The sequence below is a fragment of the Bufo bufo genome, chromosome 2 (assembly GCF_905171765.1).
Source record: "Bufo bufo chromosome 2, aBufBuf1.1, whole genome shotgun sequence".
Classification (NCBI taxonomy): Eukaryota; Metazoa; Chordata; class Amphibia; order Anura; family Bufonidae; genus Bufo; species Bufo bufo.
The window spans coordinates 488,826,394-488,853,473 of record NC_053390.1 but is presented as its reverse complement, the minus strand read 5'-3'; the positions used below and the strand labels follow the sequence as shown (position 1 = coordinate 488,853,473).

Here is a 27,080-nt window from a genome sequence, read left to right as displayed (position 1 = left end):
TTCCTCCAGAGTATAGCCAGTCAGTGGCACAGTGGGTTCACACCTGCTGATCCGTGACACTGACATCATCATTTATTTGACCCTCTTCTGATCTGTCAGAAGGAAGGAAAAATGAGACGCACAACTGATCCTGTCTGTGTAGCAGTTGTAAGGCCTGTATGGTCCCATCAGAATTGGCTTGTGATTTGGTAGCCAAAAGCAGGAGTGGGTACAAAAGACTGAAGACACGCAAATATTCCATTCACGTGTCATCTCTGTTTTGGATCCACTCCTGTTTTTTTTTGGCATTAGCAATACTGATGGATTACTGACCAAATGCTGACCGAGTGAAGGCGGATGCTCAATAGACAGGATCCGTTTTTTTAGGGTTTTTGTTCTGACGGACCAGAAGAAGGGCAAAATAATCAGTGACGTCAACACAAACTTACTGCTGACACCCTCTCCACTCTGTCGGGGGGCTTTACTTGTATAAGCGTTTAATAGAAAGGGTCTGTAGACATCTATGTGGAATCAGATGACGAGGGTGTAAAATAAGTCCTCTTCTTGACACTAACATCGACCTGTAAGGCTGAGTTCCTACTTGAGTTATTTGGTCAGTTTTGGCCCCGTGACTGCCCAAATAAGTGAAGTGTGCAGTGATTCTAAGAGTGACGCCTGTCATCTGCATGTCATACTACTCACAGTATTATTTCACTACCGCAGCAGAATCCCTATGCATGTTACTGCAAGGTACAGTGTTCTACACCACTATAAAGGGTCTCTGCAGCCAGGAAATAGTTTTTTTAACGCAATTCGCCGCAAATAAATTCGGCTCGAACCAAATTTTTTCAGAGATTTCGGCTAACCGGCTGAATCGAATTTTTGAAAAATTCGCTCATGTCTACTGATAACACATGGCACAGTTATCTTTTGCCATCTTGACAAAAGCCACTGAAATACATTGAAAAAGTTAGTTAACCAAGTTTAGCTCGGCTGCACCTGTATACTTCATTGAGATCTACTCCAAATATGGCTCCTTAAGCCTTATGCACACGTCCGTGGAACACGGTCTGTGTGATACCAGCCTGGATTTCTTCTGAGTGCAGGAACGCACGGCATCATTTGTTGCCATGACGCCGTGCGCTTCCTGCTGTCGCAGTACAGCAGGAAGTATCACTGTACAGTGGCGGCAGCAGGAAGCGCACGGCGTCATAGCAACCAATGACGCCGTGCGCTCCTGCACGCTAAAGAAATCCAGGCCGGTATCACACGGACGTGTGCATGAGGCTTTAGATGGAGATACTGCTTGCAGGCCTGAAGGTAATAACTGTGCTTGTAACATCCAAACCAGCACTTCTCACAGGGACACACCCTGTAACTCATTTATAGTCAGAAGGAACACTCCAGGATAACTCTCAGCTTAATCATCCCATGGGAAAAATAAACTCTGGAAAACACTCCCAGCACATCATAATGTGTATGTTACTCTGGAAACAATTCCAGCACATCATATCGAACACTTCCAGCTATATAATATCAGGCTAAGCAACTATACTGGCCTTTATAGCAGCAGGAGACTCTGTGTGTGTGGGCTTCACTGTCCTAGACAGAAGGAAAAAACACGTCTGCCTAGTGGGTGTGCACTCCTTTATAGGGGGTTAATTAGTTTGATTTACTAATGATTATCTTCTGTCCTAGACGGGAGGAGCAAGACATTAACCCTTTGTGTTGTGCTGCCTGAAAGACGATAAAGAAAGAGAGATTTGTTTACTGTCTAAGGGCTCATTCACACGACCGTAGGTGTCCCTTTGTTGTATTACAGTCCACATATGCGGATCCGCAATACACAGCACCCTTCCGTGTGCATTCCGCAACACGGATGCGGACCCATTGACTTGAATGGGTCCGCAAATCCAAAGATGCGGAACGGTGCGGAATGGAAGTATGGAACGGAACCCCATGGAAGCATTACGCAGTGCACGGGCAAGGGTGGCACACAGTCGTTTGAACAAGCCCTAATGTGGAGGATGGCTGTAGAGAAAAATCAGCAGCAGGGATATGAAGAGCCGGTTTCTCATGAACATCAGCTCGCATTACATGTTGAACAACTCCAGCGCTGGAGCTCTACAATACAAGGTTATAGCAAAGTGGTTCCGTGAATTAAAGAAATTAGTTTAATGTTTTGTTAAGGGTACTCATACCCATTGTGGAGGATGCTGCCTTTCGGGCAGCCAAAATCTACTGGTAACATTTTCTCTCTAAATTTCCAACTGTGCCAGAATTTGACTACAGATGTGCAGGTGCTGAGTTTTAAGTCTATCAGCCTACTTTTCTGTATCTGTATCTTGTCTGATTCCATCTAAAGCAGCTTGTGAATATCATAGACAGAGATGATTATGATATTTCCGTTACATAGCTCCAGCACATTACACATTGCTGTACATGTCATAATACACTTAAACATGTATGTGTTTATTAAGTGGTGTTCTTGTATATTTTTCTTAGGCTCAGTATGAGAATCCTCCACATATCTATGCATTAACAGATAACATGTATCGCAATATGCTGATTGATGGTGAGAACCAGTGCGTCATCATCAGGTGAGAGCATGTTTGAGTCCGGTAACTTACACTGTATATAGTCACTGTAACCAGCAACCAGCTGGTATCACAACTTTTGCTATCCAGGCATTGCAGTGGCTCTTTGTTCTGACGGATAGAGGGGGACCAAAGCAGGGTGCCTTCCCTATTATATTTATTTGCCCTAATAAGGCATACAGACTTGGGCTAGCATGTTTAGGCAAGCCCTTTAACATTGCAGACTGAAAATACCTGGTCTACATATATCATGAAATATGCACACAATAGAACACTGAAATTAAACATAATTTCTGTTAAAGAGGTTTTCTGGGTTCATAACATTGATAATCCGATCAGTGGGGGGTCTCACACCAAGCATACCCACCAATCAGCTGTTCCCTGCAGCCTATGGCACTCGAACTAGCATTTTCAATAGAGCTGGAAGAACGGATTAATTCAAAGTTTAGTGGCTGTGCCAGGTTACTGCAGATCACCCCTCACTTCAGGATTATTATTAGGAGTCCTAAAAAAACCTTTAATGGGGTTGTGGCGAAACCAACCTCGCCACTGGGTTTTGGAGAGGCCTGTTTATCAGCCTCTTGCCTCAGGATTATGGCCCATACTAACTTTTAAACCCCTGAACCTATTCAAGTGAATTTTGGATAGGTTTGTCCCCAAGTTATACTGTTTAAATTGATGTAAGTTATATGTATGGCCAATGTAAACTCACAGAGTTGTAACAATTTATAATAAGTGTAACTTGTCAGCTTGGGAGGAATATGCTGGGTGTGTTTCTATTGTGCCATTGTCCCATTGTGTGTTTAAATGGTGATGTCTGTCCTGTTGTCTGCACATGTGTATTAGTGACTTCTCTTTGTCTTGAGAGATAATTGGATTACGCCTCGGGTGTCTCCAGGGCAGAGAGGAGGAAACCATGATGCATTGTGGGGATGTATTGTCTCTGTGTATCCTACAGTGCTATATATCTGTCCTATGTCACAGTCTTCATTCTGGTCCCCTAGGGGCGTGTACACCAGATGGGCTGGGTTGTTTTATACCTCCCTGTGGGCGGACCTGTATTTGCAAACAACTGTAATAAAAACCAGGCTGGGTGTGCCAGCACCTCAGACCACTGCTTGACCCTCAACACGGAGCCTTGTCTCGTTATTGGGGGATCCGCTGTATGCTGTTAGAGACTGATTGCCAGGAGTGTAAGCTGATTCCTGTTCGTCTGCTAGCAGCTATTCGTGAGGTTCCAGTTTGGAGTGCTATTTTGTATCCAGTTCGGGAGTTGGTGTTCTGCAGTAGCTGTGCCTGTCTCTCAGAAAGGGGCACATCGCCTAAACCGATTTTAACCCCTTGTCTGCTGAAACGGTCCGTTACAGGGGTTTTCTGGGATATAAAATATAGATGACTTATTCTGAGGATAGGTCATCAATATTAAAATCCCAGAAAACCCCTTTCATAAGGGGAACTACTAAGAGTATAGGAAATTTGAAATAGGTTTGAGAATCCTCAGTGGTTGATGCCTTTTAGGGTCCATTCACACGTCAGTATTTTTACCTTTCCAGATAAACGTTCCTTTTTTTGCAGATCCGTTTTTCCTTCCGTTTTTTTTACTAAAGTGCTTCCGAATCGTTCCGTGTTTCCGTTATTCCGTTTTTTTTGTTTTTTGTTTTTCCATCCATTTTCCTGTCAACGGATCCGCAAAATCGGATGACATTCGGATGGTTTTGTGCATGTCATCCGCATTTATGCGGATCCATTGACTTGAATGGACAACGGACCCGAAAAACGGACAGAAAGTAGGACAAGCTTAATTTTTTTTCAGGATCCGCATACTCGAAAATAGGAAAACGGAAGGGATTCCGTGATTCGGACAGCACTATGATTGGTGTCCGCATTTTTACAGAGGCAATTGAAATTAATGGATCCGAAAAAATGTTCCGATTTAAATTGGAACGGAAACGGAGTGTTATAACGGACGTGCGAATGGACCCTTAATGGCAAGCTTCAGACACTGTTTTAAAGGGGTTCTCCGGGAAATGAAAATACTTAAATATTGGTTTATTATAAATATATTCCCAAATAACTTTCATTAGTTATAATGGCTTATTTTGTCTGGGGAGCAATCATCAGGTGAAATAAAATGACCACTGTCCTATTAGTACATAAGAAACCTGTTCTAATCAGACACAGGACAAGTTACCTCACAACAGTGACATCATCCCCTCTCTTACTTTTCAGGGATTATGATCCTGAATACAGCTGAAAAGAACTTCAGTTGAATCTCTGTAGGAATTGAGTTCATAAGGAGACATGAAATACAGAGAGGATGGACAGGACAGACTGTGGTAATGGAGATTTCCCACAAGTGCTACTGCCCATTATCCACACCTCCACTCTCCTCTCGGAACTTTATGTCTCATGAACTCCATTCCCACAGAGATTCAGCTGAAGATCTTAGACCTCATGCACACGACCGTGTTCCGTTCCGCAAAATGGGGTTCCGTTGTTCCGTGATCCGTTTCCTTTTTTTTTTTTCGTGTGTCTTCCTTGATTTTTGGAGGACCACCAGACATAAAGGAAAGTAAAAAAAAGTCTAAGTCAAGTTTGCCATGCAAATGGTAGGAAAAAAAGACTCGGACGTGCGGACGCGGGTGACAATCTTGTGTGCCTCCGTGTTTTTTCACGGTCCCATTGACTTGAATGGGTCCGCAAACTGTTTTCCGTGAAAAAAATACAGGTTATATTTTTTTGACGGACTGGAACCACGGATCAATGACGCGGATGACAAACGGTGCATTAGCCGAGTTTTCAACGGACCCATTGAAAGTCAATGGGTCTGCAGAAAATCACGAAAAACGGAACAACGGACACAGAATATAACAACGGTCGTGTGCATGAGGCCTTATAAGTAGTATTCAGATCATAATCCCTGACAAGCAGAGCAGAGAGGAGGATGATGCAGCTCTTTAGCTCAGTGTTGTAAAGTAACATGTCCTGCTGTGTAACATAGTAACATAGTAACATAGTACATAAGGCCGAAAAAAGACATTTGTCCATCCAGTTCGGCCTGTCATCCTACAAGTTGATCCAGAGGAAGGCAAAAAAAACCCTGTGAGGTAGAAGCCAATTTTCCTCACTTTAGGGGAATAAAAAATTCCTTCCCGACTCCAATCAGGCAATCAGAATAACTCCCTGGATCAACGACCCCTCTCTAGTAGCTATAGCCTGTAATATTATTACACTCCAGAAATACATCCAGGCCCCTCTTGAATTCCTTTATTGTACTCACCATCACCACCTCCTCAGGCAGAGAGTTCCATAGTCTCACTGCTCTTACCGTAAAGAACCCTTTTCTATGTTTGTGTACAAACCTTCTTTCCTCCAAACGCAGAGGATGTCCCCTCGTCACAGTCACAGTCCTGGGGATAAATAGATGATGGGATAGATCTCTGTACTGCCCCCTGATATATTTATACATAGTAATTAGATCTCCCCTCAGTCGTCTTTTTTCTAACGTGAATAACCCTAATTTTGATAATCTTTCAGGGTACTGTAGTTGCCCCATTCCAGTTATTACTTTAGTTGCCCTCCTCTGGACCCTCTCCAGCTCTGCTATGTCTGCCTTGTTTACAGGAGCCCAGAACTGTACACAGTACTCCATGTGTGGTCTGACCAGTGATTTGTAAAGTAGTAGGAATATGTTCTCATCACGGGCATCTATGCCCCTTTTGATGCAACCCATTATCTTATTGGCCTTGGCAGCCGCTGCCTGACACTGTTTTTTGCAGCTTAGTTTGCTGTTTATTAAAATTCCTAGATCCTTTTCCATGTCAGTGTTACCGAGTGTTTTACCATTTAGTATGTACGGGTGACTTGCATTATTCCTTCCCATGTGCATAACTTTACATTTCTCAGTGTTAAACCTCATCTGCCACTTATCTGCCCAAGCCTCCAATCTATCCAGATCCCTCTGTAGTAGTATACTGTCCTCTTCAGTGTTAATTACTTTACACAGTTTAGTGTCATCTGCGAAAATTGATATTTTACTATGCAAGCCGTCTACAAGATCATTAATAAATATATTGAAGAGAATAGGGCCCAATACTGACCCCTGAGGTACTCCACTAGTGACAGTGACCCAATCTGAGTATGTACCGTTAATAACCACCCTCTGCTTTCTATCATTGAGCCAGTTACTTACCCACTTACAGACGTTTTCTCCGAGTCCGAGCATTCTCATTTTATATACTAACCTTTTATGAGGTACAGTGTCAAATGCTTTGGAGAAGTCCAGATACACGACATCCATTGATTTGCCGCTGTCAAGTCTAGTACTTACCTCCTCATAGAAACTGATTAAATTAGTTTGACATGACCGATCCCTCACGAAGCCATGCTGATATGGCGTTATTTGCTTATTTCCCATAAGATGCTCTAACATAGCATCTCTCAGAAAACCTTCAAACAGTTTACCCACAACAGATGTTAAACTTACCGGCCTATAGTTTCCAGGCTCTGTTTTTGGACCCTTTTTGAATATTGGCACCACATTTGCCATGCGCCAATCCTGTGGGACATTCCCTGTCAGTACAGAGTCCGCAAATATCAGAAATAAGGGTCTGGCTATGACATTACTTAATTCCCTTAGGATACGGGGGTGTATGCCATCCGGTCCTGGCGATTTGTCTATTTTGATTTTTTTAAGTCGCTGTTGTACTTCTTCCTGGGTCAGACAGGACACTTTTAATGGCGAATTTATTTCAGCATTCAGCATTTCATCTGACAGTTTATTTTCCTCAGTGAATACATTGGAGAAAAAAATATTTAACAGCTTTGCTTTCTCCTCGTCGCTCTCTGCGACTCCCCCCTCATTACTCTTTAAAGGGCCGACACCTTCAGATTTATACTTTTTAACATTTATATAATTGAAGAACATTTTAGGGTTAGTTTTACTCTGTTTGGCAATTAATCTCTCGGTCTCTAGTTTGGCCGCTTTTATTTGTTTTTTACATGTTCTGTTTTTTTCCTTATAGTTTTTCAGTGCTTCCGTGCTACCCTCCTGTTTTAGGGTTTTATATGCTTTCTTTTTGTCATTTATTGCTTTCTTTACAGTTCTGTTTATCCACATTGGTTTCTTTTTGTTCCTTAACCTTTTATTCCCATACGGTATGTACCTCTCACAATGAGATTTTAGGATGTTTTTAAAGATATCCCATTTTTTGGCTGTATTTTTATTTTTGAGGACTTTGTCCCAGTTAGTTAGGCCTATGGCCTCTCTTAGTTGGCTAAATTTAGCTTTTTTGAAGTTTGGTATTTTTGTTTCTCCCTGTAGAAACGCTCTTTTGAATGATAATTGGAAGGTTATTACTTTATGGTCACTATTTCCCAGGTGTCCCCCAACCTGCACGTCTGTTGTTCTGTCAGGTCTATTGGTTAATATTAAGTCCAGTATGGCCGTCCCTCTAGTCGGGTCCTGAACCAGTTGGGAGAGATAATGGTCTTTGGTTATTGCCAAGAATCTGTTTCCTTTATGAGATATACAAGTTTCAGTTTCCCAGTCTATATCTGGGTAGTTGAAGTCCCCCATAATAACCACCTCATTATGATTTGCCGCCTTGTCTATCTCGTTTAGTAGTAGATTTTCTGTGGACTCTGGTATATTAGGTGGTTTATAGTAGACTCCTATTAGTAATTTATTGTTGTTTTTAGCTCCATGTATCTCTACCCACAGTGACTCCACATGTTCATGTCCCTCACTTATATCTTCACGGAGTGTGGGCTTTAGACAAGATTTTACATAAAGGCAGACCCCTCCACCTCTCCGGTTTTGACGATCCTTTCTGAACAGACTGTAACCTTGTACATTAACTGCCCAGTCATAGCTATCATCCAGCCATGTCTCAGTTATTCCCACTATGTCATAGTCCTCCTCACACATCACTAATTCCAGTTCTCCAGTTTTATTAGTCAGACTTCTGGCATTAGTATACATACATATGAGAGGTTTATGTATATTTTTTACCCTACACCTTTCCTTCTGAACTGTTCTTGTCCCTCCTTCCATTTCTCCCCCAGTCCCACTACCTTGCCCCCGGTCTCTATCTGCACTATCTTCCCCTTCTATAGTGTAATTACCCTCCCCCCCAGTCCCTAGTTTAAACACTCCTCCAACCTTCTAGCCATCTTCTTCCCCAACACAGCTGCTCCTTCCCCATTGAGGTGCAGCCCGTCCCTACGATAGAGGCTGTAGCCGACAGCGAAGTCGGCCCAGTTCTCCAGGAACCCAAACCCCTCCATCCTACACCAGTTCCTGAGCCACTTGTTAATTTCCCTAATCTCCCGCTGCCTTTCTTGTGTGGCCCGTGGTACCGGTAGTATTTCGGAAAATACTACCTTTGAGGTCCTTGCCCTAAGCTTTTGCCCTAAATCCCTGAAATCATTTTTAAGGACTCTCCACCTACCCCTAACTTTGTCATTGGTTCCGATATGGACCATGACCGCTGGATCTTCTCCAGCCCCTCCCAGTAATCTGTCAACCCGATCCGCGATATGTCGAACTCTAGCGCCAGGAAGACAGCACACTGTTCGGCGATCACGGTCTTTGTGACAGATTTCCCTATCTGTTCCCCTAATAATTGAGTCTCCCACTACCAGCACCTGTCTGGCCTGCCCTGCTCTCCTGGTCCCCTGCTTACCGGAGCTGACATTCCCCTGACTGGCAGAGGAAGTGTCCGGCTGCGGCAGTGCCGTCCCTGGACTGACATCCCCCTCATCTGCCAAACGTGCAAACTTGTTGGGGTGTGTCAGATCAGGGCTAGCCTCCCTGGCACTCTTCCCTCTACCCCGCTTTCTAAATGTTACCCAGCTAGCTACCTCACTTTCCTCAGCCTCCTCTCTGTCACCCTCTCCCTCATCTACCCCAAAGAGTGCTTGCTCGGTGAGAAGCAAACTTTTTTGCAAATTGTCAATGCCTCTCAGTGTTGCAACTTGCCCATTTAGAGACTCGATTAGCGATTCCAAACGGGTAATTTGCTCACATCTTGAACAAAGAAATTCACCCTGGAACGGCTGTTCCAGGACTGCATACATCATGCAAGATGTGCACTGGACTGCGTTGTCAATTGTGCAACACATACTAAATGGGGATTACACCACAAAAGAAAAAAATACAATACAATGTAGTAATAATATACAGGCTAATTGCAGTCCCCCTCTGAAGTCCCTGAATCTAAAGTCACTTAATCTTAAGTCACACACTTACACAACCACACTTAATCAACCACGCGTCGCGGTCAAACTCGCGTTATATATCTGCTTATATTAATATAAATGCAGCTCACTGCACCAGCCTGGTTTGCTTCCCCTCTGGAATCAAAAAGGCTGTGCTGTTCTTACTGCTGAGTTTTTAAAGTCTCCTAATTAGACAGCCACACCCTAATTAAACAGCCACACCCTAATTGCTCACCTGTGCAACCCCTGGAGAAAGAAAAAAAAAAGTGTTATCACAGCACAAAATACAGTCAAACACAGCCACTCATCAATGTCCACAAATTATTTAGCTCTCAGATACTCCCTCACTTAATCTTAAGTCACACACTTACACAACCACACTTAATCAACCACGCGTCGCGGTCAAACTCGCGTTATATATCTGCTTATATTAATATAAATGCAGCTCACTGCACCAGCCTGGTTTGCTTCCCCTCTGGAATCAAAAAGGCTGTGCTGTTCTTACTGCTGAGTTTTTAAAGTCTCCTAATTAGACAGCCACACCCTAATTAAACAGCCACACCCTAATTGCTCACCTGTGCAACCCCTGGAGAAAGAAAAAAAAAAGTGTTATCACAGCACAAAATACAGTCAAACACAGCCACTCATCAATGTCCACAAATAATTTAGCTCTCAGATACTCCCTCACTTAATCTTAAGTCACACACTTACACAACCACACTTAATCAACCACGCGTCGCGGTCAAACTCGCGTTATATATCTGCTTATATTAATATAAATGCAGCTCACTGCACCAGCCTGGTTTGCTTCCCCTCTGGAATCAAAAAGGCTGTGCTGTTCTTACTGCTGAGTTTTTAAAGTCTCCTAATTAGACAGCCACACCCTAATTAAACAGCCACACCCTAATTGCTCACCTGTGCAACCCCTGGAGAAAGAAAAAAAAAAGTGTTATCACAGCACAAAATACAGTCAAACACAGCCACTCATCAATGTCCACAAATTATTTAGCTCTCAGATACTCCCTCACTTAATCTTAAGTCACACACTTACACAACCACACTTAATCAACCACGCGTCGCGGTCAAACTCGCGTTATATATCTGCTTATATTAATATAAATGCAGCTCACTGCACCAGCCTGGTTTGCTTCCCCTCTGGAATCAAAAAGGCTGTGCTGTTCTTACTGCTGAGTTTTTAAAGTCTCCTAATTAGACAGCCACACCCTAATTAAACAGCCACACCCTAATTGCTCACCTGTGCAACCCCTGGAGAAAGAAAAAAAAAAGTGTTATCACAGCACAAAATACAGTCAAACACAGCCACTCATCAATGTCCACAAATTATTTAGCTCTCAGATACTCCCTCACTTAATCTTAAGTCACACACTTACACAACCACACTTAATCAACCACGCGTCGCGGTCAAACTCGCGTTATATATCTGCTTATATTAATATAAATGCAGCTCACTGCACCAGCCTGGTTTGCTTCCCCTCTGGAATCAAAAAGGCTGTGCTGTTCTTACTGCTGAGCTTTTAAAGTCTCCTAATTAGACAGCCACACCCTAATTAAACAGCCACACCCTAATTGCTCACCTGTGCAACCCCTGGAGAAAGAAAAAAAAAAGTGTTATCACAGCACAAAATACAGTCAAACACAGCCACTCATCAATGTCCACAAATTATTTAGCTCTCAGATACTCCCTCACTTAATCTTAAGTCACACACTTACACAACCACACTTAATCAACCACGCGTCGCGGTCAAACTCGCGTTATATATCTGCTTATATTAATATAAATGCAGCTCACTGCACCAGCCTGGTTTGCTTCCCCTCTGGAATCAAAAAGGCTGTGCTGTTCTTACTGCTGAGTTTTTAAAGTCTCCTAATTAGACAGCCACACCCTAATTAAACAGCCACACCCTAATTGCTCACCTGTGCAACCCCTGGAGAAAGAAAAAAAAAAGTGTTATCACAGCACAAAATACAGTCAAACACAGCCACTCATCAATGTCCACAAATTATTTAGCTCTCAGATACTCCCTCACTTAATCTTAAGTCACACACTTACACAACCACACTTAATCAACCACGCGTCGCGGTCAAACTCGCGTTATATATCTGCTTATATTAATATAAATGCAGCTCACTGCACCAGCCTGGTTTGCTTCCCTGTGACAGGTTTTTTGTGTACTAATAGGATGGCGGGCATTTTATTTCTCCTAGTGATTGCTGCATAGAGAAAAAAAAAACATTATAATTAATTAAAGGTATTTTGGAATATATTTTTAATAAAGTAATATTTAAGTATTTTAATTTTCCTAATTCCTGGAGAACCCCTTTAAGAGACCCCTGACGAAAATGTCCAAGTAGCCTTGAAAGCTTGCAATTTTGTTATCTTTTCAATGAGTCATTAAAAGGTATCAACCACTGTGGAATCTTAATCCTTTTTCATGTTATAATTTCTGGTTAACACTGTACAAAAATATATATTTGTTTAGTTTAGGAAATCTGAACAAATTAAGATTTTTTGCAAATTAAGCTTATCCATAGAGGACAGATTCCTTTTTTTTTTCACTCTCTTTTCATAAGACCTCCACTTGCTATTATCGAATGAAAACATTCTTGTTTACATCCAGAGCATGAAAATTTCTCATGAAAATGCATTACTATTGAGCTCTTACACCCTGCTACATTGTCAGTTGTACAGTGTTCATTTTAGGACATGGTCAGATATCATAGTCAAGTATCAAAATAATAATGCCAATGTGACACCTGACCCTGACACCTGACCGTGACACCTGACCCTGACACCTGACTCTGACACCTGACCCTGACACCTGACTCTGACACCTGACTCTGACCCCTGACACCTGACCCTGACACCTGACCCTGATACCTGACCCTGACACCTGACCCTGACACCTGATACCTGACCCTGACACCTGACTCTCATATCTGAGTTTGACTTATGCTCTTCATAGGTCAGGCTCAAAGTGAGAATGAGTTATAGATATATATTATGTATTTGTATGCTAAATCACACAACCAAAGTATGTCTATTGCTGAGCTTATAGCTCTGTGCCTAAAATGCTATAAGCTAACACATTACAGTGTTATGAGAGCATAGCTGATAGCTCAGAGGTAAGAAAGGGAACAAAGGATTTTAGGTTTACTGTGGTTTTGAATGCTACATCACATAGATGAAGAAAAAGCCCAAGCTCATCCAAGACCAGCTGGTAGCTCAGTGGTAATGCTGTTGTCTCATGTCCAGGCTTTCTGAGTTCAAAACCCCTTTCAGCCTCTAACAAGTGTTCATATTTTATTATGCCCTAGATAAGAGGCAAATTTAAATGATATGTGACGCTGATATCTCACGTCCTTGACTTGTCAGTGTCACAAGGGATCTTAGGTTTACTGCGTTTATGTGGAGTCTGGACTCATCCTCTGACAAACGCCCTCCGGTGGTCACTCCGTCGCAAAGCGCCCCAGCCGTGAAGGCTGGCGTCCGAGTCCACCGTGAAGTCTGGACGCGGGCCGCAGTTAGCCTTTCCATTCCACGCTGAGAGATTGTGTATCCACCATGTTAATTCGTCTCTGGTCTCCTCATCCAACGATATTAGGTCTGCATACGAGGCCCTGGAGTTGAGATGGGCAGTCTTCAGGCGTTGTATGGCCCGGTAATGGAGTGGAGCCGGAAACACCGCTTGGATGGATGATGAGAGGAGGCCGATGATCCGGGCCAGGTGCCGAAGTGACAGTTGCGACATAGACAGAGTTCTGAGTAACTCCTTGCGGATTGCTCGAATCTTTGTCAGAGGTAGACTTAGGGTCTCCAGGAAGGAGTCTACCGAAAACCCGAGAAATTCCATGGTCTGGGATGGAACCAGCACCGACTTTTCTTGATTGATGAGAAAACCTAGGCAAAGGAGGAGAGTCATTGTCAAATTCAAATGTCTGAGAAGCATGGTGGGATCCTGAGCCAACAGAAGGATGTCGTCCAGATAGATAATCAGTCGCACTCCTCGGCTGCGGAGCCATCTCATAGCTGGGCGCATCAACTTGGTGAAGCACCACGGGGCAGATGAAAGGCCGAAAGGTAAGCATGTGAAGCGCCAAATCTCCCCTTTCCAACGGAAGTGAAGGAGGTCTCTGGAGGACTCCGAAACCGGAACCGTGAGGTACGCGTCCTTGAGGTCGAGCTTCACCATCCAATCCCCGCGTAACAGGAGGTCTCTGAGAAGGTGGATGCCCTCCATTTTGAAGTGTTGATAGCGGACAAACCTGTTTAAAGGTCGGAGGTTGATGACGGGTTGCATCTGACCTCCCTTCTTCTGTACCAGGAAGATGTTGTTGAGAACGCCAGAGTGTGGGTCTGGAGCCCATTCGATTGCCTCTTTTAAGAAGAGGTCCGACAGTTCCCTGTCTATGCAATGTTGGATGACTACGGAGAGGACTTGAGGGTGGGGGGAAGGTAAGCGGTGCGGCAAATGCACTAACTCTATGTGGAAACCGAGGATCGTGGTCAGGACCCAGCGGTCCGTGGTGATGCTTGTCCAAGCATGAGAAAAATGTCGGAGTCTGGCCCCTACACAAACTTGAGAAGAAATTAGAGGTATGGCACTTACCAAAGGGTCGTCGTGAGTTGGTGGTTCCTCTATAACCTCTGAACCGGCCTGGTGCGCCTCTGGAGGGGAAGAAACTTGACGGTTGCCTGGCCTCCTGGAAGGCGGTCCTCTGGGGAAAGGATCTATGGGTGTAGGAGCCTCGACCCGAGCCTCGGGTCTGGAAGGTGGAGCGGCCGGAAAGATGGCCCCTAGAACTGCCAGCCCTGGTGGAAACACTGCTCTGAAACATTCTTTTCATTGAGGACTGGGCCTTGTTCCAGAGAGCCTCAGAGAGAGCTAAATTGGCTAACTTGGGTTCTATTTTGAATAAGATGGCTTTGCGCCTTTCAATAGAAAGTGAGGCGTTCACGTTTGCAGCAATGCATATGGCACGCTGGATCCAGCCCCGGAGTTCTTCCGGATCCACTTGTTCATCTCCCACTCTGACGGTTTCAGCCAAATCAAATATCTTGGCTAAAGGCCCGAAAATGTCCAGGAGTTTATCCTGGCAGGCCTTAAGGGCCAACTCCAAACCCTTACGGGGGTTCCAATCTGATCTGGATAAAAATTTGGTCATTTTGGGGTTGACAACAGGGGTGTCGCAAACCTTATTAGCTATGAGGGGCCTCGGGCACTCAGCTCTTAACTTATTGCACGCCTCTTTACTAAGAGGGCAGCGCACACGTGACTCTAAATATTGTGCCACATAGTCCACCGGGAGCCACTCTGCGGATCTAGGGTGGTGGAGAATATCAGGATCGAAAAGCGGCTTACCAGAAGGATCCGTTAAATGAGCCGAGGTGGAGGCCGTGGACTCAGGTAAGGTGACTCCCCCAGCGACACCAGAAGGGGCTGGGGTGGAATGCCTGTCGGACATACCTGAAAATTCTTCCCCTGACATGTCCAGATCATCTGCTCTAGCCTCCTCATCAGAGCTGACTTCGTCACATTTCCGGTTCCGCGCCTTTTCTGCCTGGCGTGGGAAGGCTCTTTTGTGCATCGTAGGCGCGCTATCAAAGGTGGCAAAAGACACACCATTCGAGGGGTTTCTGGAGGCATGAGGGAGCTCCCTGGATGTGGAAGGTTGCGCTCTCAGGGCGTCAGAGATGGACCTAGATAGGGTCTGGGACACAAATAGCGTCTGAGATAGAGCGCTGGAAAGCGTCCGCCTGGGATAGGTCTAAAAGGGATCAAACTCCTCTGGAGCATGGAGGGGGATTATGGCAAGGGGAATGGGCCCCCATATCAGAGTCTGGAGGGCATACCTTGCTGGGACATGGTGGAAGGATCTGTATCACAAGAAAGAAGTCTGCAAATACAGAATCGACCTATCCTGTAAGGGAAGCAGTCTAGCTAAAGTATAATAACTATATGGCCACAATAGACTAAAGCCAGTAAGGTGAGTAACCCACACTAGCAAGGGCGGAAGACAGGAGCCGAATGAAGGGGCTGCCAATCGCATGGAATACTAAGGATCGGAAGCGGATGGGCGCGGCCGAAGGAGAGAAGGGAGCGCGTGAAAAAAAGGGCGCAAAAAAGAAGACGGCGCAAGGAAGGAGAGTGGGCCGGAAGAGGAGTGTGGCCGAATAAAGAAGATGCCAGCGCTGCGAAAGGAGGAGCGTGTTCCAAGATGGGTGCCAAAAACTCGCAATGGCAGCTGAAGTCTCGCGAGACCACGGCAGCGGTGATGAACGGGTGGTCGAATGCCCGCCCGCTGTAGGTAAGTGGAGGACAGAGGCGGAGGAAACTGGTAGGGCACAGCGCAAGGGTAGAAAAAACTCCCCTCTCCAGGGGAAAAAAACGGCAAAAGGAGCTGGGGGAAAAACCTAAGGGAGGGAGAGCCTCCGGAGATAAAAAGTGAATGGTGGATAACCTAGGGAGAAAAGAAAATATACAAGCCCCCAAACCCCAGAGGAAGAATGGGGACAGCAAATAAGGTGAATACACAGTAATGGCTAACAGTGAGGAACAAAAACATGTATACTCATCTGTGGCAGCAGCAAAGAAAGAGGAGGATTTCCTATTGCATGGACACTATATAGGGGCTATAAGGGAAGGGCCTGTTGCCATTGTGATATGCTAATCTCAGGATGTTTTTTCTTTGCTCCTGTGGTTGTCAGTAAAGAGAGTTAAAGCAATAGGAGCCTCCGTGTCTTGAAATAAAATTATATATATATCCAGAAAATGGCAGGGCAGCACTCCTAGCTTCAAGTGATTAAAGTGCCAGCGTTTTCCCCTTGGTCCTGGGGTCCAAGCACTCCTTGGATAAAAAGTGAAAAAATACAATATTTATTCAACACATGTTGAAACAGGCAACGTTTCAGCTCTCTCACAGAGCCATTATCAAGCCAAGTGAAACATATATGTGAAAGAAGTCTGCATATATAGAAACATTTCAGGAAGTAATCTGTGCTAATTTCCTGTTTAATTACATACTTGTGCATATAAAAACTCCATAAAAAACTATTTATTCTCTTGTGACAATTCATAGTGTAGCCATCCAATACTCTCAGGTATAGTGCATAGTGATGAGCGGGAGGTGCCATATTCGATTTCGACGAAATTCGCAAATATTCGTCTCATATTCGTCAAAATCGAATATTCGTCATTATTCAAGTTGTCGCGATTAATATGCAATTTAAATAATCGCGTATTGTGATTTTAACTTAAGGCAACTTTCCTATTGGTTTGATATCTACATTAGAATCAGCGAAGATGATGTATTCTCCATCTTCGTTTTAGCTACCTATTCGTCAACTTCGCTAATTCTAGCAATCAAATAGGAAAGTTGACTATAGAGACAGCTGTGTTTAATTCGCTATGCGATTATATTACTTAGCTTTTTTTAAAAATAAATAGAATAATTATAATAATCAAGTATTATAATTATTCTATTTATTTAAAAATGCGATTAATATAACTTGAATTAATCGCATTGCGATTTCAACTTAGACCTGGTTTACTATAGTTGGCTTGGTAGAATTAGCGAATATGACGAATGTATTCGTCATATTCCTCAAAACGAAGATAACGAAGATAACAAAGTATTCTCCATCTTTTTGTTCCATATTCGTCAACTTCGCTAATTCTAGCAATCAAATAGGAAAGTTGACTATAGAGACAGCTGTGTTTAATTCGCTATGCGATTATATTACTTAGCTTTTTTTAAAAATAAATAGAATAATTATAATAATCAAGTATTATAATTATTCTATTTATTTAAAAATGCGATTAATATAACTTGAATTAATCGCATTGCGATTTCAACTTAGACCTGGTTTACTATAGTTGGCTTGGTAGAATTAGCGAATATGACGAATGTATTCGTCATATTCCTCAAAACGAAGATAACGAAGATAACAAAGTATTCTCCATCTTTTTGTTCCATATTCGTCAACTTCGCTAATTCTAGCAATCAAATAGGAAAGTTGACTATAGAGACAGCTGTGTTTAATTCCCTATGCGATTATATTACTTAGCTTTTTAAAAAAATAAATAGAATATTTATAATTATTATAATACTTGCTAATTATTATAATTATTCTATATATGAAAAAAAAAAGCAAAGTAATATAATCGCATAGCGAATTAAACACAGCTGTCTCTATTAGCAAAGTTGACGAATAGGTAGCTAAAACGAAGATGGAGAATACTTTGTTATCTTCGTTTTGAGGAATATGATGAATACATTCGTCATATTCGCTAATTCTACCAAGCCAACCATAGTAAACCAGGTCTAAGTTGAAATCGCAATGCGATTAATTCAAGTTATATTAATCGCATTGCGATTACAACTTAGCACTGCTATATTCCATATTAGGCTAGAATTAACGAATATGGAATATAGCAGTGCTAAGTTGAAATCGCAATGCGATTAATTCAAGTTATATTAATCGCATTGCGATTTCAACGTAATTCTCAAATCCGACAGTACATTCTAGTATGGAGACGTTCCCATGGTGATGGGGATGCTCCATGAGCACGGAAGTCGGCAGAAGCGGCAACGGGCACTGACTGGAGCAGCCAGGAAGCCAGGGATCCTAAGGACAGGTAAGAACTACTTTTGGGAAGTGGGAAAGAAAAAAAAAAAAAAAAAAAAACGAATATTCCAAATATAGAATTTATAGCACTATATTCGAAATAGTCGCGAATTAGCGAAGTGCCGATATTCGCAAAAAAAATTTGATATTCGAATATTCGCGCTCAACACTAATAGTGCATCACATTTCCGTGATTATCTTCAATTTCATAGTGCTTCATGTAATATATACTCATGTTTCCCCAAATTGTGATAGTGGTTAAAACATCCATGGCTTGCTCAAACACAATTCACACCTGTAAGAAAACCGCAACACAGGAATCCATACATTTCTGTTACCTTATGCTCTCACGGCACTATATCAAAGATGGAGCGTTCCCTCAACTTGGCGTGTCTCTCTGTATACTGCGCCTGCGCTGCCCTCATACCGTTGTGCATCATCACCCGGTGCTAGAGGCAGGCCAGTCTCGCAACGTACTCTCACAGCCCTATGTTAAAGATGGAGCATTCCCCCAACTCGGCCTGTCTCTCTGCTTACTACGCCTGTGCTGCCATCGCACCGCAGTGCCTCACAAACCCGACACTCAGGGCGGGCCAATGTCGCAACATGCGGATGCCTGACTCAGCCTCCCGCCCTGCATCCTATGTGTATAACAGGGCGAACACCGAATGAGCACCAAAGTTACCATATGTGGAAACCTGGTCAACCATCAGCATTACATCGTGCAACACCTTCATGTCACCTAACATTATCTATATTGGATCCACACATCAAAGCGCTGTATTCACTAAAGGCAGCAGTAAAAACCTTGTACTGACCCCAGCCTGAGTTACACAATCATTATAATCGTTACCTATATTTATTGAGGACTATACTAGTTTTGGTATTAACCACAACCTATGTAACCCCCCGGAATATTTCCCGGTATATTCAACACATAAGCATTTGCATACATATACTCACATATTAAAGAGGACCTTTCACCTTGATAAACATTGTGAACTAAGTATGCTGCCATGGAGAGCGGCGCCGAGGGATCTCACTGCACTTACTATTATCCCTGGGCGCTGCTCCGTTCTCCCGTTATGCTCTCCGATATCTTCGCTCTGTAAGTTATAGTAGCGGTGTCTGCCCTTGTCCTGTGGGCGTCTCCTTCTCCTAGGCTGCAGCGCTGGCCAATCGCAGCACACAGCTCACAGCCTGTGAGAAAAAAACCTCCCAGGCTGTGAGCTGTGCGCTGCGATTGGCCAGCGCTGCAGCCTAGGAGAAGGAGACGCCCACAGAACAAGGGCAGACACCCGCTACTATAACTTAGTGAGTGAAGATACCGGAGGACATAACGGGAGAACGGAGCAGCGCCCAGGGGTAATAGTAAGTGCAGTGAGATCCCCGGACACCGCTCTCCATGGCAGCATACTTAGTTCACAATGTTTTTCAAGGTGAAAGGTCCTCTTTAAAGTCCCTCTGTAATAAAGGCAACGATTAATATTATAAGGTAACTGAAATGGATAAAACCTGGGTAAGCGATCTCTCCCATAGGTGTCCACAACTCTCAATAAGTAACTGTGGAATATAAAAAATATATCATACATAAGTTTCACAGTCCTTATATCATAATGTATCATATACAATGACTCCAGTGTCGCCTGACACCTGGGTCGTGGCAATTTGTGGGCCATCCACTACATACCTCAGTTGATCATTCCTGAGGTCACCCTAAATTATGTTTAACCCTTTAGGTTTAAGTGTATCCAAACGATGGATCCACCTAAGCTCACATTTCTTTAGGAGGGACACCCTGTCTCCCCCCCTCTTTGGCATGGCCACATGATCAAATATCATAAACCTAAGTTCCTGTTCTTTATGTTTGTACTCACTGAAGTATTTAGATACCGGGAGGTCTTTCCTCTCATTTCTAATTTACAGTTTACACAGTTCAGGCAGGGATAACTGCCATTGTTTTTAGTTTTGAAAAAAGTCTGTCGTAAGCGTACTTGTTCTGGAACACTCGTCCTCACCACTCTATCATTGATGTTTCGTGTCCTTCTATAGGACATCAGTGGGGCCTCTTTAAAAGCCAACATGTTCGGGTACCCACTCTGTAGTATACCCCAGTGCCTCCTAATGATATGTTCCACTTTTAAACTGTCTTCATTATATGTGGATACAAATGGTACCCGGTTAGGACTTTTCTTGGGGCATGATTTTTTCACCTCCTCCCGAGGAATCGATTTTACTTTATTAATATGTCCCTTTACTAATGTTAAGGGATATCCCCTTTCTAGGAAGGAGTCCCCCATTTTTTCCAAGGCTTTATTTAAATGTTCTTCCTCATCTACAATCCTTTTAACACGTAACATCTGACTATATGGGCGCGATTTAATCATCCTAGTCAGATGACAGCTTGTAAATTGTAGCAGAGTATTTTTATCAGTTTCCTTAACATGCAAATCTGTATGTAACTGCCCATTCTTTATGTACACCTTTGTATCCAGAAATTGTACTCTTTCACTGGATGCCACCAATGTAAACTTGATATGTTCATCCATATTGTTAAGGAACAAATAATACTCAGATAGAGCATCTTGGGTTCCAGTCCAGATAAGGAACACGTCGTCTATGTACCTCCACCACATAAACACATGTCTATAGTGGGGAGATACATAGACAAGGCGCTCCTCCAAAGAACGAACAAAAATATTTGCGTAAGTGGGCACAACATTTGAGCCCATAGCTGCGCCCACCCGTTGCAAATAAAATCTGTCCTGGAACCCAAAATAATTGCACCTTAATGTAAGTTCCAAGAGATCCAAAAGAAAGCATTTGCTCTGTACGGAATACGTAGATCCTTCTAGTGCCCTACCCACAGCTCGCAATCCCTCTCCATGGTCAATGGATGTATAGAGGGACACTATATCAAATGACTCCAAAATACTGCCGTCTGGTACTTTAACTGTTGCTATCTTCTCCAAAAAATCGCCTGTGTCCCTGACATATGATTTTGCCCCAATAGCAAATTCCCTTAACGCTCTGTCCAAAAATATAGCAATATTGGACAGGATAGATTCCCTCCCCGAAATAATCGGGCATCCTGGAGGGTTATCTAAACTTTTATGTATTTGTATTGTATAGGCAATACATATATTAAAGGGACAACAGGCGACTTAACAATCAAAAATTCTTTCAGTTGTTTGTCTATAATCCCTTCCTTTTCAGCTTTTGTTAGTATCACCTCTATCCTCTTAGCTATGTCGAACTTAGGATCCCTCTTTAATAATTCATATGTATCACCTGTCTGTAATGGACGTTCTATCTCCTGAACGTATTTTAATGTGTCCATCACCACGATCCCACTGCCCTTGTCCGCGGGTTTTATGGTGAGATCGTGGTTATTGGATAACCCCTCCAACGCATGTATTTCCTCAGTCGTATTATAGGGTTTAGTTAATGGGGTACCACGTAGCCCATCCTTAAGGTCCGTGATATCCCTCTTAACGCACTCAATGAAGGACTCCATAACATGTGAATTAATCAAAGGTGTAAAATCACTTTTAGCATATAAATCAAATTGTTTTTCCTCCCTTGCTGCAGGATGTGGGAAACTCCACTTCCCTTAAGCAGGGGGGCAGAACAGAACAGGAACATTCCATTCTGAATGGCCATAGCATTAAAACTATTCCTACCAACGATGTCGCCACCTGCTGGTAGACCTGAAACATTACAAGGAAAATATCACATTTAAAATGGTTTCATCTGCACAGTTGTGAATGACATGAGCGAAATCACACCAAATGACCGTGTTAATGCTCTTAGCAGATAGTAGCGGGGTAAAAGCGTTCAGTAACCCAACTCTGAGGTGTTACATTCCCCCTTACTTTGAATCAAGCAGTCCTCGGCTTGTGCTTGGGATAAGAGGAATGAGCTCTGGGGTACCCAAATTAATACAAAGGGCTGCCTGAAATACACAAAAGACAAACAAAGACAAGCATAAAACGGCTACCCTGGGTTCCTACCCGCATGAGTAGGATGTCCTTAATTAACAGTTTCCCTCTCTCGGTATAACCAGTGAACCAAATACTGCACTAAGTGTAACATCCTGAAGTATGTCACTAAACTTTTGTTCTCCTGCTCCATAATGTTAGGTATATGCATAATGTCATCTGGTATAAGTTTGCATCATTTTCCCCCCAATGTGTATTTTCCAGGTCTGTTGCATTGTATTTATGCTGTAATATTCATGTACACCAGCAGGTGGCAGCAGTATGTAGCAGAACCAAGCCAGTTAGTATATCTAGACTGGAATAGACCATTCCAGGCTAGCAACCCCCTATCTGAGGAGGAGTGGAATGTTCCCAGATCCTACTTCAGAGGGAGGTTAGAAAGTTCTAGGCAGTGTACCAGCCATCCAGAAGACATGGACTGATTACCTGACGGGTGAGGACCTGTTGGCATGTTGTGCTTTTAACCGTTTTTGTTCCAGGTTGCCAGTGTTTGTCCTCATCCAGATGGTCATGTCAGTTAGGACTCCCCCCATCAGCACTTTAACCCCCTCAACTCCAAGTTGAATGTTTTATCCCCTTTCTCAGGTTACTTGATAGCCTGCTGCTATTAACTTTTTAACCCTTTGGATTACAATGAACTCTTTTGCCCTGTGAATTGCAAAAGGAACTTTTATCAGATTGCAGAGGAACTTTAAGCACTTCTAGGAATACGGACTCAAGTTATTGTTGAGCCTATCCCTTGCACTTATAAAATTGCACTATTTTATAACATGTTTGCAACATAAAAGCTTGCACTTTATCCTCATGTACTATGTAACCAGTTTACAAATGTTTGATAACGTTAAAGTATCCTGCCCATTGTGTGTATTATCCTTCCAGGTGCCACAATGTGATTTGATGCACTGTTTCAAATGATTGCACTTACCATTGCACTTAACAAAAATGTAGCAACTTACTTAAAGTGTGCCTTTTTACAGCTCTTGTTCTCTTCCCCCTTTATACGGACTGTCATTATACGGACGTTGTACACTAATGGCCTACACCCGGTGATATATACCCATAGGTACCCAGGGTAGGACCAAGTGGTAATTCCAGGCAGATCCAGTAACTTCACAGGTACCCCTGCTGCTTCGGGAATCGTTAGAAGCCCTAGGCTGCTCCTTCCCTCTTGTTAAATGTTCCGGATTGTTCCCATCCGGAGGTGTCTCATTTCCAGGAGATCCATGGGAACGTACTGCCCTCCTCCTGTGACTTGCCAGAAGACATGGAGACGATACATACCTCCCCTTCTGAGCCTTTTGTCTAAGGCAAGGCGCCTCAAACCTTAGAGCCACAACTTAGCTTCCTCATAGTCATCATAGTGATCGTGCTATAAGCCAAATTTCTTCAGGCTATGATGCAGGGAAGGGAAAACAGGATAAAGCCACCCTTCTATTTGCGGGCTTTGCATTACATAATGGCGGGATTACGGAGTAAAGACACCCCCATGCTTTCTTTGATATTGGTGGACGATATCTTAAAAGTCAGTCAGTAATGTTTGCTTTGTGCAGTATTATAGGTTACCTGGTTATACCAAGATAAGGAAACTGTGTGTTGGACACCTTATGCTAGCGGGCAGGAACCTCGATGAAACCGTTAAATGTTTTGTCTTTGTATGTCATTTCTTTGTATATTCACGCAGCACTTTGTATTAATTGGGTACCCAGAGCTCACTCCTCACCCGCCTATCTTGCGCCGAGGACGGCTTCACTTAAAGTAACTGGGTATGTAACATCCTGAAGTATGTCACTAAACTTCTGTTCCCCTGCTCCATAATGTTAGGTATATGCATAATGTCATCTGGTATAAGTTTGCATCATTTTCCCCCCAATGTGTATTTTCCAGGTCTGTTGCATTGTATTTATGCTGTAATATTCATGTACACCAGCAGGTGGCAGCAGTATGTAGCAGAACCAAGCCAGTTAGTATATCAAGACTGGAATAGACCATTCCAGGCTAACTACCCCCTATCTGAGGAGGAGTGGAATGTTCCCAGATCCTACTTCAGAGGGAGGTTAGAAAGTTCTAGGCAGTGTACCAGCCACCCCCTATTGGGGTAGGCTGTGTGAATAGGAGCTCCCAGAAACAGGGATCCCAACCAAGGATTCAGGCCTAACCTGAGGCCCAAAGCAACCTTCCCAGCCTGAGTTCCTTACCTCAGCTGGATGACAAAGAAAGCAGCCATCTTCAGAACTACTAGATCTCCAGGAAGAAACCACCATTCCCTGCGAGCAGTCCTGTAAGTACAGATTCCAAATACAAGGAGAAGATAAGTACCTCCATAGCTAGTCAGGCCCAAACCAAGCAGAATACAGACAGAGCAGAAGACAGATACCTGCCAGATTCTTAAAGGCGTATGTTCAGATGCAGAATATAGATATAATTCCTGCCACATATTGCCAATACCTGCTGGGACCTAAAGACTATTGCTGTAATATTGTATGGATCTAGAGCTGCATAAGATAACCTCAAGTAAAGACAAGTTGGACCCTATTCTCTGTGTGGAATTCCATCATTCCTACATTACTCCTATTTACAGCACTCAATTTTGTTGCATGTGAGCCAGGATACAGGAGTCCAGCCGTACTACATGTAGGAGACACCGTTGACACAATATAGAGACAATATCCCCCTCTGGCATTCTTAACCTAGCACATGAGCTATACCATCTTAAAGGGCCCTTTTACAGTACCTGCGCAAGCTGCAACTGGCGTCACGAACTTATTCACCTATAAATCTGACCCACTGCATAGCAGCCCCAACTGACCCAGTGTCCTGCTCATTGCATAAGCAAACATTACTGACTGACTTTGTAGTGTTCTGGATCCTTTAAACACCAACGAAAGCATGGGGGTGTCCTTACTCCATTATCCCACCATGGTGTAATGAAATACTGGCAAATGGAAGGGTGGCGCTATCCTGTATTCCATTTCCTGCACCAAAGTCTGAAAAATATGGCTTATAGCAGGATCACTATGGTGACTATGGGTAGCTAAATTGTGGCTCTAAGGTTTGAGGGCCCATACCTTAGGCAAAGGCTCAGAAGGGGAGGTATTTAGCGTCTCCATGCGCTTCTGGCAGTCACAGGAGGAGGACATAGTAATCCCATGATACTCCTGGAAGACACACCAGGATGGGGGTTTAGTAGTCCCATTACCAATCCTGGCACATATAACAAGCGGGAAGGAGGGGTCTATGACTTCTAACCATTCCAGAAGCAGCGGTGTTACCCGTGTAGTTACTAGACCTGCCAGGACTTACCACTTGGTCCTACCCTGGGTACCCGGGACATATGACTCCAGGTGTAGGCCATTAGTATTAATCGTCCGTATAAAGGCAGTCCGTGTAAAGAGAACAGAGCTGTAAGGCAAGACACACAAAAGTAAGGTGCTACTGCTCTGGCGAAAGGCAAAAGTTAGTGCAGTTTCACAAACAGAGCATAAATTCACAGTGCGGCATGTGTAAAAGAGTCCATACAATGGGCACAAGTACTTGAACATTGCTCAACCTGTAAACATGTAAGCAAAATTAGTGCAATATTGAAACAGTATAAGTCACAAAGAGCTCAGGTACATGTTTGAGCCCTTTCTTTGGGTGCAAGCTTGTAACGTTGCATAACTTGCATCAAGTAGGAAAAAAACACAAAAATCTAAAATAATTTGTAATCCAACATAAAGTTTGGTTTGACTGATAGATTGAGTCCATTAAGTCCAGGCACAAAAAGGTGAGATGAAAAAGGCCAAAATGTCAACAATAAACAGTAGGCAATGTTTCTTACCAGTCAAAATGTGTCCTTGGCTTGGCTCCTGTAGTCTCTGTAGCTAAATATTTACTTTGATAATTCCCGATAACGGACAGGTGGCACACTCTTGTTGGTCCGTTGGGATCTCTGCAAGGATAATCCAAAGTCGCTGAGGGCTGAAATAGAGTCTGGGCCTTGTGAAGGAGAATCAGCCGACGAACTTGGTTCCATAGGCACAGTGGTCTCTGCAACTGGCATCAGGACTCGGATTAGAGGCTGAAAGAACCACTGTAGGGGGTCGAGCATGGAAGGCAATTCTGTTGGAGTCTCCCTTTCTAAAAACAATGGCAGCTCAGGTGATGTATCCTCTTCTCTTGGCTGTTCCTGAACAGGTTCTTGTAGGCATTTCTTAAGTCTGTTGCGATGGACTTGCTGAGTACCTTTCTCCTCTCTCTGGATTTCGTAGACCTCTGTTGAGGGGACGGCCACTATTGTATATGGCTCACGCTCCCAGCGACTATCCAGTTTACTTACAGGGTGATTGTTTTTTAGCCAGACCTGGTCTCCAGGCTGTAAGGGCTCAGCATGTACAGTCGTGGCCAAAAGTTTTGAGAATTACATAAATATTGGAAATTGGAAAAGTTGCTCCTCAAGTTTTTATAATAGCAATTTGCATATCCTCCAGAATGTTATGAAGAGTGATCAGATGAATTGCATAGTCCTTCATTGCCATGAAAATTAACTTAATCCCAAAAAAACCTTTCCACTGCATTTCATTGCTGTCATTAAAGGACCTGCTGAGATCATTTCAGTAATCGTCTTGTTAACTCAGGTGAGAATGTTGACGAGCAAGG

General features: G+C 43.4%; 1 protein-coding gene across 3 annotated transcripts in view; it reads left to right on the top strand.

The window, feature by feature from the left end:
- MYO1F (myosin IF) overlaps positions 1 to 27,080 on the top strand; it is a 1,016,322-nt gene that overhangs the window by 228,175 nt on the left and 761,067 nt on the right. For all 3 annotated transcript variants that reach the window (XM_040417777.1, XM_040417776.1, XM_040417775.1), the window contains exon 4: positions 2,485 to 2,579. In XM_040417777.1, the coding sequence (XP_040273711.1) occupies positions 2,485 to 2,579 (95 nt within the window). The remainder of the gene's footprint in view (positions 1 to 2,484; positions 2,580 to 27,080) is intronic.